The following is a 12,368-nucleotide window of genomic DNA, read 5'->3' as shown; positions in this document are numbered from 1 at the left end:
CACACATACATATGCGGTTACAAACTCGCTTATGTACACACACACCATAACACAAAAATATGCTCACACATACATTCACACACATTCCATGTGCATAAATGTGAACATATACAAAGTGGTGTACACATATAAAGCTGCATATGCATTAATGCCCACACAAATTCTCACACAATCTCATTTATAGTGAGAAATTGATAAAGCAATTTTAGAAAAAACATTACCATTACAATGTTTCAGCAGCTTGCTTAGCTTCTGCATTTGGAGCCAGAAGCCAATTTAAATAGGAGCTTTAGGGAGATAAATTGAATTTCCTGACCTCTTGGTGGAGCAGTTTTCCATGTGGTTTATTTATTATTTATTTGAGGATCTCACTCATTGTGGGCTTGCAGACTGAGGTTTACGGTGAAAGGAGGGGAGAGTGGGAGCAAGTTTACAAGCTCTGAAGGGTTTTTACAAAAAAATACAAGGATCTGAGGCTCATGTGTTTGCTGAATCTTTGATATACACCCAGCTGTTCCAAAATAACTGACTTGCTGCAATGTCACACAAATAAATTCCATCTCACAGGTTCTGGTGATCTGAATGCTGCTTTGTGGTTTATAATGTAATCTGAATGCTCAAGTGGAATTAAAGTTGTGTATACATGCTTATATACCTATTACTGTTATCCCTTAAAGTATTTCAATACATGGGGTGCATATACACCTTATAGTGCTAGAAGTATAAATGTGACAATGAAGGATATTTTTAATAACTGCAGGTTTTGGGTCACCACATCAGTAACAACTAAAAATGGCCCCAAATCTAAACCCTGTCTCTAAATATCCATAAACTCTGGGATGTTTGAAATTCAGATCTGCATCCTGCATCTGCTCCATCCAGGTATTACACTAAAACCACAACACCTGAGTGCAAGGAAGTGTCCTCTCCCAAGAGCAGCTGCTGATCTGAGATCAACACTCTCCACTGGAAAAAAGCTTTCACAGTACTGTATCAGATCCCTTGCTCTGGAATGGAAACACAGTGGAAGCATTATTGCCACAAGCTGAGCAAGAAGGGTTACAAATTTAGTCCATCATCTATAATCTGAAGAGCCCTGGAGCAACAGAAAATACACAATAATGAAAATATGAAATACAACCCGGCCACACTAATATGGAAACTGTTTAGTCACAAAGGCGCTTTCCTTCAAAAAGAGAGAGGATATGCACGCTTTCCCGCTTTTCCTTCTGTGTAATCTCTTTCCCTTTGTGCATACTACAGCGAGGAGAAGGGCGTCCTGTCCCACCCATGATCCATGTGCAAAATTACCATTGATACAATCGTAATAAATGGGGTCGACAACGGCCTTGGAATAGTCCGATTGAAAAGGCGCTTGAAATCCCTCCTACTAAAGTGGGAAGTCAGGATCCGAGTGACTTCAGAGCTTTGGCTCTCACAGACGGGCGATTCCCTCCTAAGTTATCTCCTCGCCTGCAGAGGGGAGGGATAATGCAATCAGAAGTGCGGAGATAACACAGATGAAGTTTCAGAGCAGCAGCCGCGTTAGTCTGTATCCGCAAAAAGAAAAGGAGGACTTGTGGCACCTTAGAGACTAACACATTTATTAGAGCATACGCTTTCGGGAGCTACAGCTCACTTCATCGGAAAAACTTGTTTTTTTTTTTTTCAACCAAATGCATCCGATGAAGTGAGCTGTAGCTCACGAAAGCTTATGCTCTAATAAATGTGTTAGTCTCTAAGGTGCCACAAGTCCTCCTTTTCTTTTTATTAGAGCATAAGCTTTCGTGAGCTACAGCTCACTAGTGTGTCCTGTCCTTTCGCTCCATCCCCCCCCCGCCCACACACACACACACACACACACACACACCTTGTCTCACGCCTCCCCCCCCCTCCCGCCAAGTTTCTTTTCCCGCCGCCACTGTACGCCTCTGCACGTCTGGCCAGAGGCGCACCCGGCCGCCTCCGCCGCAGCTTTGCGCCTGGAGAGCCGGCCGGCGGCGGAGACGCGAAGGGCGGCGTGGCGCGGCAGGTCTCGAACAAAGCCAACAGAAGGGTCCTTGTTAGCGGGCTGCTCCCAGGAGGGGGCGAGCGGCGCGGCGCGGCGGGGCGCGGCGGGGCGGAGCAGGCGCCTCTCCCTTCCCCTGTCTCCTCCTCTAGCCCGGGGGACCCGCTGGTGACTCTGGCTCACTTGAGAACTCTCCTGCGCCGCCCGTCGCAGCGAGTTTCCGAGGGGCCGGGAGCCGCTCCGGGCTCCAGGCGGCGGCGTGAGGCTCCTGTGCCTGCGCCTGGGGGGAGGCCAGCTCGCTCCTCCGCCCCCGGGGGCTGCTCTGAGAGCGACCCTCTCGTCCCGCCCCCCGCGGCATCCAGCCCGGGGCGAGAGCCCAGCCGCCGGCTGCGGGAGGGAGCGAGCCCCAGGCTGGCACGGGGAAGCAGCGGCGCTTTCCGCAGGAGCAAGGGCGCTGCACCGCTGGAGGAGCGAGCGCGGATGGTCCCCCGGCCGCAGCCCGTCCCGCCGGGCAGAGCGCCCCGCGGCCGTCCCCGGGAGGAGCGAGGCGGGCCGGGTAAGGCAGCCGCTCGCGTGCACGGTCCCGACGCCTCGCTGCCGCTTTTGTTCCTTGGTGGGGCGGGGCGGGGGGGGGCCCTTCGTGCGCGGATGCCCGCGGCGCGCTCAGCCTCGGCGGGGACCCTGCGCGGGGGAGGCGCCGTCCAGCTGCTCCCTGAGGGGGGCAGGAAACGTGCCCCGAGGAGCGCGGCTGGGACCCCTGCCCCCCCCCCCCCCGACACGCCCAGAAGAGAAGAGCGAGCACAGGCCGGGCGCGGTGGGGCGGGGAGAGCCGGGCTGCGCCGGCGGGCGCGCGGCCCCTGGTCGGTCGGTCGGTCTGTCTGTCCCGCAGCACCCCGCGTGCTCCTAGCGCTCCCCCAGGGACGAACCGGGGCGGCCAGAAGGCAGGGAGAGAAGAGAGCCCAAGAACAAGCTAGACACGGTGGGTCCCTGGGAGCAACTAGCCGGATTTTGGCTTTGCGAAGGCCACGCTGCAAAAAAGGAATAAGCGGCATGAAGCAGAAAGAGGAGAAGATAAAAAGCCGTTCAGCCCAAAGCCAGGCTGCGAGTTGTAGGGTCAGGCTCTCCTGCAAAGCCGGGAGCAGCGGTTGCAGCTCTCCCCGGGCAGGAATCATTGCACTGATTGTCCTTCCAACTTTGGGATTCAATTCGGGAAAACTTGTGTGTGTGCCGTGCAACGCGGCCTGTTCAGATGGACGGTTTTAGGGAATGATTCATGGAACCTCCTTCCAGAATGTAAATTGCCACCAGATTTAAAATGAAGCAGCATTGTTGGGCGTGAAAGGCAGTTCAAAGCACAGGCTAAAATGCTTGCCTTGAATATGCTGGGCCAGCACAGAGCTATGCTAGTTACACCAGCTGAGGATCTGGCCAGTTAACTATATGTAACCTACTAAATAAAAATATATTCATTGGAATTAAGGAAGACTCACACATCCAGGTAGGTGGAAACAAAGGGACCGGTGCTAGGTATGGTTTCTTTTTCCATGACATGAAGAATAGGGAAGTGCAACTATATCAGAAACCTGGCAGTCCCTTTATCTAAAGTAGTACAATATCCTGTTTTTGACAATGGTCATATGCTTTAGAGGAAGGTTTAAAATCTCTTTAATGCACCACATAGTGCTATACAGGGAGAGGAAGGAGGGATTTCTTCCTGATCCCAGCTGATGATCAGTATCAACTCTGAAGCAGAAAGGTTGATGATCTTTGTAACAGTATCCTAGCTAGGGTAGCTGCAGATGCTATTCCTGTTTAATATTAATAGCTAAAATGTTGTATGTTCCCCCTTAGCTCTTTACTTTCTTCAGTTTCTATCATGGGCTCACCCACCCACCTCTACCAATTCACTTCAGACTTTAGCTGCAGCATCTTTCCTGGCCTTGGCTACTATAGACAGTTTTGAGAATCCACCTCTGACAATCCACCTCAGGCAGGCCTGGCATGCAGCAGCCTCTGATAATTCCTGGGCTTCTCATGGGCAGAGAATGTCAACTACCCTAAACCACGTCTTGGTTTTGGGGACAAATGCCCCTTGAGGACTTCGTTTCACTACTGTAGTTAGCTAGATCTGAATGCAGTTCTTCAGGAGAGAAGATCTTGCTAGCAATGGAACCTCCCACACCATGTAGTTCTTTTGGTTACTTTGTTAAAAATTAAGGACAGGCAGTCCCCCTCTGTGAGCTTCTGTCCAAAAAGAGCAATGTGTCTGGGTCTAGAAAAGGGAACTTACTCATAAGTATCTTGGAATTGCATCATCTTTCTTGTCAACCCTGTTTTCTTTCTCAGAGGTGTGGAAACTTCTCCTCACTTATTTCTCTTTCTCCATGATGCAGACTGGGGCTAAGCACCAGTCCATGTCTGAAAGTTCCATCCAGAGAGTTCTGATGCAGAGTTGGCATCGGCAGGTCCACTGCAAATCTTGCTAATTCCTCCATTTTAGACTTCAGCCACAGTTATCGGAAGCACTGACTCCTGTTGACTTAGCTGATTGCTGTAGCCAAACTCTGAGATGGAGAAACAGACACATGGGTGTATTCTTCTGTCGGAGCATGTGAGGCTTTCTGTGAATAATTCCTTTTAATATTCAGAGAACTTATCCACATAAATCCCTCATTCATCAGTGGGAGAATAGATCCCTATATGTATAAACCACAGGATTTCATCTTGACTTACCTCTTTTCCCCAAGGGATCTAAGTCCCTTTTTGCATTACTTGTCCTTTTCCACTACTAAGTGGGGTGATTTATGGGTCCAGAGCAGGGTGATGAAGAGATAATGATGTTAGTCAGTAACACACACACCTGACTTGTTGCTTTTGGGGGGGACACTATGTTTCCTGGAAATGTGCTATATGCACACAGATGCATTCTGGGATATTCATTCCAATTCCCCAGGAGCACAACAACAGATATATTTACTAGCTGGAATGCTCTATTTCTTAACACTACTTCTTGCTTCCTGTCCTATCTGCAGGAGCTTGGATAGTGGGATCATACTGCATAACATACTGCTTTGTTTACACAATAAAACTGGAGCAATGCGGGTCTCAGACTAGCCTATTGAACAGGCACAGTGCTTAGCAGTTTCTCTGTTCTCTTAGTGCAGGAATGGGTCAGGGGGATTATGAGAAATAGAAAAGGACATTCCATTCCCATAGAAATTGGGTGACTGTCTAGAAGGGCATTTTCCCAGAGTGGGAGAGAGGGAACCTGAGTTGTAGGAGGGTTTGAAAGCAATACATAAAATACATATCCTTGAGAGAGAACTTACTGAGACAAAGACATACATTCATTGTTCCAAATGTGCTCTGGGGACGGAGTGGGAAGAGCGTGCACACACCAGTCAACATTGTATCTTGTGCTACAGAGAAACAGCAGCAGCCAGGCGCAACTCATTCCCTCTTTACCTGCACATATGATGGGGTGTAAACCAGTAGTTCTCAGGCCTGCCTACTCATGGCTCAGCAGTGCCCCTCTTAGCCCTTTTTGGCAGTCTGCACAGTGAACCACTTTGGGAACTAAGGAGGCAGTGATTGAGGGTTGGGCTGGGAGGGGAGATGGGTCCAGGAGATGATCTCTCTTACTAAATAGTCTACAGAATAACTAGTAAATTATATGCTGTATTGTTCTTTCCCCTTCCCAAACCATTTCCTGTATCACACCTTTTTATAGAAATCACATACCTACATAATTTCTTCAAGGGCATATGGCCCAAGAGGTGATCAGGAGAAGCAGTCTCCTGCTACCCTTGCTTTTTAATAGATAGAAGAGTAGAAATTGAAACATTCCTCAAGACTCCCAATAACTTGCCATCTCATTCCCTGTCCGTCCCTACTGTTCCATCTGCCCCACAAAGACCTCACAGTTGTAGGGAGTTACATTCTCTGTTACTTGTGTGGTTTTCATTTCTCCTGCTTAAAAACTGTCTGATGGCAGAACCCTTAGCTTGAATGTGTCCAGGACACTGAAGAGGTGAGGTAGGGTCTAGCCTTTCATATTTGTAAAACAAGCAGAACCCAAAGCTCCTAACTCTGTCTCCCTCATCAGTTTTTCTCCTATTAAAATTGTTTCCCAGCCCTCCTTACTCTTCTTCCTTCTGAGTAAAGGGTTTCTGAGGGCATTATTACATTGCCTGGACTTGTAATGTTATAACATGAAATGACCTGGCCAATGCATGTAATGAGCTGGTATGGCACACTGTGTTTTAGTGTTTCGTTTGTTCTGGAGTGGATTTGAGACATTGCAAGCTCTTCCACAATTGCAGTTCTTTGTCAGAGCTTCCTGAACATGAGGCACTTGGCCACTACATTTTTAGTTCCCCTTTATACCAGGGTTATAACATAGCAACATAGTGTATGTCTACACCAGAGGATTTTTAACTCCAAAGGGTTGATTATATCAGTTACCTTAAGTTAGCTACCAGTCTGGACACGCCCCAAACCTTTGCTCCAGGACACAAACATTTGTTCTAGGATAAACCACAAATATTTGTGGTGTCCAGGCTGACATGCACAAATGTGTTCGCTAACTTGAGTTAATTAGTAATGCTAATGAAGACAAAACTAGAGCACAATCTGCTAAGGGCTTCCTCCTTTACAAGACACCAGTTGGAAGGTATTTACAGAGCCATGACGGGGATGGAGGATTGGAGAGCAGCTATCTAAATGCTACCTGGAACAAGCCCTCTGTCTAGTGTTGATGTCTTTCCCTGAAAAGTCCATCTTCATTTAACTGTAGTTGAGTCAATGGAGTATTTTTGGAGGCAGCAAAAATATCCAGTGAGGCACTTTTCACTTATAGTCAGATCCAGCAAACAATAACAGGGTTCTGCTTCATTTCAACAGACTTCCCTGGCACAAAGCCCAGTGGAGGCAACCAGAAAGGGGGGGGCAGATGACAAGTCAAACAAAATTGCTAGAGAAAGGCAAAACTGCTAGAGAAAGAAAGAAGAGACAGTTCTCCTTCTCAGGTGTGCACTATGGGTATGTCAACACACATTTTGGAGCAAGCCTGCCAGCCCGGGTTAACAGACTTAGTGGGGCTCACACTAGTGTTTAGAGCAGTATAGACAGCTCTTTGAACTTGTGGGTTGGGCTGGAGACAGAGCTTGGAAGTCCTTCCTTAGTCTTCAGTGCCTGAGCTCCAGCCCCAGCTGCAACTTCACAGCTCTGTCTATGCAGCTTTTTTTAGAGTGTTAGTGCGAGCTGTGCTAGCCCAGGTCTGTTGTCCCTGGAGAAAGGGCCAGCATCCTGCCATAGCACAGCACCTTATCAGGCTGGTGTGCTTCTGCTCTAGAGGAAAAAGAACACACAGTGATCCATCTGAACTACAGAGTCATGGCAGCACTACCATTATTAATAAAGCCCCTCACGCCCAAGTCATTGCTTAGTAGAGCCCTTTGGGATTCCATGAGTATAAAAGGCATGACAGAAAAGCAAATCCCATTCTGGTTATCACCGATCAGTTCCTATTTCAAGGCAGACACAATAATAAATAATGGGCCTAGAAAGTCCATCTGTATCCAGAATTTTGAAGTAAATACATAAAAAGATTTTTATAAAAATACCAGTACAGATCTGCTGGCTTTTACCAGCACTTTTTCCTGTTTCCCCAGTCTGGGCTGCGTTGGGAGCCAGAATGCAGCTTCTTTTCTTACAAATGCTCATCTCATTTGCTTTTTTCTTCCGAGTGTATGCTACTGTACCCAGCACACTTAGTCAGTTTATCAGGGCAGTGGAAAACCTATCCAGAGCGGTCTGGAGGAGGACTGTGAGGCAAAGTGAGGAAAATAAATAAGCAAGTCCCCAGCTTGACCTCCCATGAACCCCAGTGAGTAAACAGGCTGAGAAGAAAACTACTGGCATCTATTTTAAACTTAAGTATAACCCTTGCACGGTCTCTCTCTCTTTACACACATACACACACACACGAGACACAGAAATTCTGGAGTCCTTACTTAGGCACTGAAGTCAATAGGAGTTTTACCTGCAGGATTTGATTCTTTATGTAACCCACAACATATAATAAATAATAACTAGCTCTTAAATAGCAGTTTTCATTAGTAGGTCTCAAAGGGATTTACAAAGAAGGTCAATACCATTATCCCTGAGTTTTACAGATGGAGAAACTGAGCCACAAAGAAGGAGGAAGTGACTTGCCCCAGGTCACCCAGCAGGCCAGTGGCAGAGCTGGAAATAGAACCCAGGCCTCCTGAGTCCCAGTCCAGTGCTCTATCCTGAAATTTTGGTATGTGAGTCAGAAACAAGTCCTTCCTTTTCTCTTTCTAAACTCACCAGGGCCAGATGTGTTAGAATTGAGGGAGGGAGGAAGTGGGATAAGGAGTGGGCCACAGAATGCCCATGCAGTTTTCTGGGAAAACTGTAAAGAGTCAGATGCTGTTATAGAATATGGTTGGTTCATGGCTTTATTTGTGAGCTTCATTTCTTGTGGTGTGAAAGGTACAATTGGATTATTTTAGTTCTGAGGAACCTTGGGATGTGTGTTCCCTCTCTCTCTCTCTCTCTGCAGGGTAATACCAACTTTCTCTTCAAACAGCAGTTGATAGAGGTTGGGAGCTTAACCAAGACAGGAAAATATTTCATTTTTCTTTCCTGACATGTCTCTAAGCCCTTCTCCAGTCCTGTTGGGAGGGGATTTCCACTGCAAACGTAAGGCTCCTGAGAGTGGGACTTGTGATGTTCTGTTGTCAGATTTTTCCATAGGCTTTTAAGAAGTCTTCAGTCTCTATAAGGGCAAGGGAGGTGCTGGGCTGGCTCATGTACTGTAGTAGGGGAGAGGAGTGGACAGTTTCTCCTGGTAGTACTGCTAGTAGAGCCACTGAAGAAAAAAGCAGCTATCAGAGAGGAGTGGGTGGGTAATGAAGACTCTGATGGTGCCTGTCGCCTTTGGCCTGGCGTGGGGTGCACCTGGAAGGAGAAGATGTCAGTAGCAAATGAGTGAGTGAGGAGCCTGGGCAAGGCCATAGCTAACAAGGGGGAGTGGACCAGAATTTTTCTGTTCTTTTACTGTCATAAAGTTTAAAGCCTGAATGGAACACCAGATCCTGTAGTCTGACCTCCCTGTATAGCACAGGCCACCAACCCCGCTCAGCAGCCACACAATAACCCAGCAACTGACATTAGACCAAAGTTTTACTGTTGCCAGGAGAATAGACAATTATATCCCATAGGCAGAGAATAGGGTGGACCAAGGTGCATCAGGGCCTGAGGCTCCCACAATGGCAGGGAAACAATTAAGCAAGATACACCCAGATAATCCTGGCGAATGACCAGCATGCTGCAGAGGCTGGTGAAAAGACCCCAAGGTTTCTGCCAATCTGACCTGGGAAATTTCTTTTTGACTCCACATTCGGCGATCAAGTTAGACCCTGAGCATGTGACCAAGAACCAGCCAGCCAAGCACCTGAGAGAGAGCGAAAGCTCAGTACCACCTTAAAGCCTTGGCCCATCCCACCCAGTGTCCCATCTCCTGCCATGGCCATCTCTGATGTTTCAGAAGAATCCATTACAGAACTCACAAGCAAAGAGTTTCCACTTGGAAGGCTCTCTCCACAAGCAGAAGGGTTGGAAATGTACTGAAAACTAATAAAGAAAGCTTAAGTCTGCACCAGTCAACTGATAGCCCTTTACATTCTGCTGGAGCCTGACACCTCATGCTGATGGTCCTTATTTTGCCAGTGAATAGCTTACAAATATGCCTTTCCCTGTGTCAGATTTGTTCACACACACTAGACCTTGCCCAAAGCTTCTCAATAAACTTCATCTGAAGTTTCTAGAAGAATCTGTTTCTGAGATAAGATGGGGGGGGGGGGAATTAGACAAATTTTTAAAAGCAGGATTAAAAATTGATTGTCTGAGTTCTGTATCTCAAAAACTAATTACTTAAATCATCTCAAGTTTGGACAGAAATTGTCTGCTGGCCACAGACCATGTACCAAGCTATAGGATGTAAAAACCACTACCATGGAGTTTTAAAGCAACTAATTACTATAAATTGATAGAAGAAAAAGAAGAATAGACATGAATATTGGACTGGTCTGGCCTCAGGAGATCAGGGTTCAATCCCCAGCTCTGCCACAGACTTCCTGCCTGACCATGGGCAAATCCCAATCTCTCTGGGCCTCAGCAACCACCTGTGAAACAAAAGCCAGAACACGCCCCTTCTCTCACTTGTATTTTTCTTTTAACAATGACTGCTGCAGTGTCCAGCACATTTAGTTTAACAGGGCTATGGAAAACCTATTCAAAGTAGTCTTCGTGTAATGTCTGTGAGGCATGGACTGTCTTTTGCTGTGTGTATGTATGGGTTCTAGCACAGCGGGGCTCTGATCTAAACAGGGGCCTCTAGCTGTTACCATAATACAAATAATATCTGATACATGTACCCTAGCAAAATAATGAAACAAATATTAAAAGAGAGAGAAACAGCTGTTAGCCTGTAGTGGATGATGGGAAAATGAGCAAATGAGAAGAACAGGGCAAGCAATATCAAGGAATTAGTAGCTTTTAAAAAAATCTAATTACAAAATGTATGAATAAATAGACTGCAACATGAGTGACTTGTAGAGCAGTGAATGTTCTGTCTCCATAGTTTGCTTCTGTCCTCCAGAGTACTACAGAGAATAAAGAGGAAGCAATGGTCCATTCTTCTCTTTGTGGCCTTGCATGGACTACTTTTATTTGAAAACAAAATCAAAAACAATGAAAGAAAGAAAAAAACCTGAACTGCCCCAGATGACAGAGAACCTAGAACTCAGGAGAATTGTTAAGCTTTAAGAAAATTAGCAGCATAGACAGAGGAAGATAGACTGGTGTAGGAAACATAGGGAGGGAAGAAGGAGTTTTAAAGGTTCAGTTTCTTTTTCTGAACTTGCTAATAACAATTCAGAAGTGACAAAAGTCTGCCCATATCGGATATCTGCTGTGCTCTCAACACTGGGTGCACATATGCTGTCACTTATATATTTCTACTAACAAGACTGCCTTTGATCATCCTTTATGCAAGGCCACTGCCATGTGGCAGCATCCACACAACTTGTACATTTCCACTCAAACCCATCCCATCCACATATATACCCACCTATGTACTCCTTCCCTATATTCCTCTCCTAAGCATACATGTTGCCATCTAACCATCTAGATAGCTGGCAGCTAGGGAGATCCAAGTTTAACTCATGCCAAAGCTGTGTCAAAACAGAGGAGTTATTGAGAGTCTGAGGACCTACTGAGACTGGATTCCCTGACTCTTTGCTTATGGAATCAATACTGTAAATAATGCGTGGAAGAGGTGTGGGGGAGTCTTGTTTGCTTGCACTGGCTGAAACAGAGACGCCAGAATTCTTTTTTGCTTAGAGGAGAGATGGTATAAACCCATCCAGTTTCTCTTCCTTGCATCAAGAGACTGCATCAGAATCAAGTAGGAGAGAGAGTAAAAATGCTCTTAACCTAAAGTTACAGAGTTCTGGGAGTTTTCCAGGGATGCCACCTTGAAAATCACTGAAAGTCAGTCCCCTATATCCATGCTGAAGAGTCATAGGTAGGGTGGTGCAGCAGTTACTTGTACATTCACTAGCCCCAACCTTTCTGCTCTTACTGAGGCTTTCCAGGAGAACACTGGCTACTTTATTTGGATGGGAGTTGGTCCCATTTCAGGAAGCTTTAAAAATGTACAGTGCGACAACTTTTTTACTCACATAGATACTCTTTGATTTTAATTTTTAAATAAAATTCTGCTTGGCCATCATCTTAAACAAAACAAAACGGCTTTGTCAGTCAAACCCAGCCAAGGCTTTCACCCTGTGATCAAGCAACACTGGTCCCATGTTCATGCTGCTTCATGTTATGCATTTGTTAATGGGACTCCTTCTTGCATGGCTGCTCCCATCTTAACTGGCAAGATGGTGGCTACAGAGTAGTAGATTGTCTGCCTACAGTGAGAATGGCCTAGTGAATATAAATTCACACACACCACCCTCTTTATCTAGTGTTCCTATTTCGAGGGCATGTAGCCACATTTACATGCTTAGAATCCCTAAGTCAAGCTGATATTTCCGAGGATATGTTTTGAAAACAAGCTGTGCAATCCACCCAGACTTTATTTTATTTTTACATTAGTAACATCATAACTTGAGAAAGTCCAGAGACAGCATCAAAGTTTCACTTAGAGAAAGGGAGCAGGAAGAATTTGTCATATGTTTCCGAAGGAGGCGTAAGAGTTTGAACAACCACTATAGTGGTTAATACAATATAGTCTGAAGAGACAGTCAAGTTAGAAGCGACTTAT

The 12,368-nt window shown here is 46.2% G+C and overlaps 2 protein-coding genes across 2 annotated transcripts in view; one reads left to right on the top strand and one right to left on the bottom strand.

The window, feature by feature from the left end:
- Positions 1–327: 327 nt before the first annotated feature.
- LOC119859429 (myosin IC heavy chain-like) lies at positions 328–4,503 on the bottom strand. The gene is made up of 3 exons (XM_043519368.1): positions 4,377–4,503; positions 2,192–2,689; positions 328–1,473 (listed from the first exon to the last, which is right to left on the bottom strand). Exons 1-3 carry the CDS (start codon positions 4,501–4,503, stop codon positions 1,457–1,459), a joined length of 642 nt encoding a protein of 213 aa, XP_043375303.1. The 3' UTR covers positions 328–1,456.
- CHST3 (carbohydrate sulfotransferase 3) overlaps positions 2,437–12,368 on the top strand; it is a 48,791-nt gene continuing 38,859 nt past the window's right edge. Inside the window, exon 1 of the mRNA XM_038411562.2 lies at positions 2,437–2,564. The gene's annotated coding sequence lies outside the window, so the exon portion shown is untranslated. The remainder of the gene's footprint in view (positions 2,565–12,368) is intronic.

Source organism: Dermochelys coriacea, chromosome 7, assembly GCF_009764565.3.
Source record: "Dermochelys coriacea isolate rDerCor1 chromosome 7, rDerCor1.pri.v4, whole genome shotgun sequence".
Classification (NCBI taxonomy): domain Eukaryota; kingdom Metazoa; phylum Chordata; order Testudines; family Dermochelyidae; genus Dermochelys; species Dermochelys coriacea.
The sequence above is the reverse complement of the archived record's forward strand: the minus strand, read 5'-3'. Positions and strand labels throughout refer to the sequence as shown.

Bases quoted from the DNA above. Each gene is read 5' to 3' on its own strand.
- LOC119859429 (XM_043519368.1), bottom strand. From the start codon at position 4,503: ATGGAGGAATTAGCAAGATTTGCAGTGGACCTGCCGATGCCAACTCTG. The intron at 2,690-4,376 runs GTGAGGAGAAGT...TCCCCCGCGCAG, and splicing joins TCATGGAGAAAGAGAAATAA to GGTCCCCGCCGAGGCTGAGC.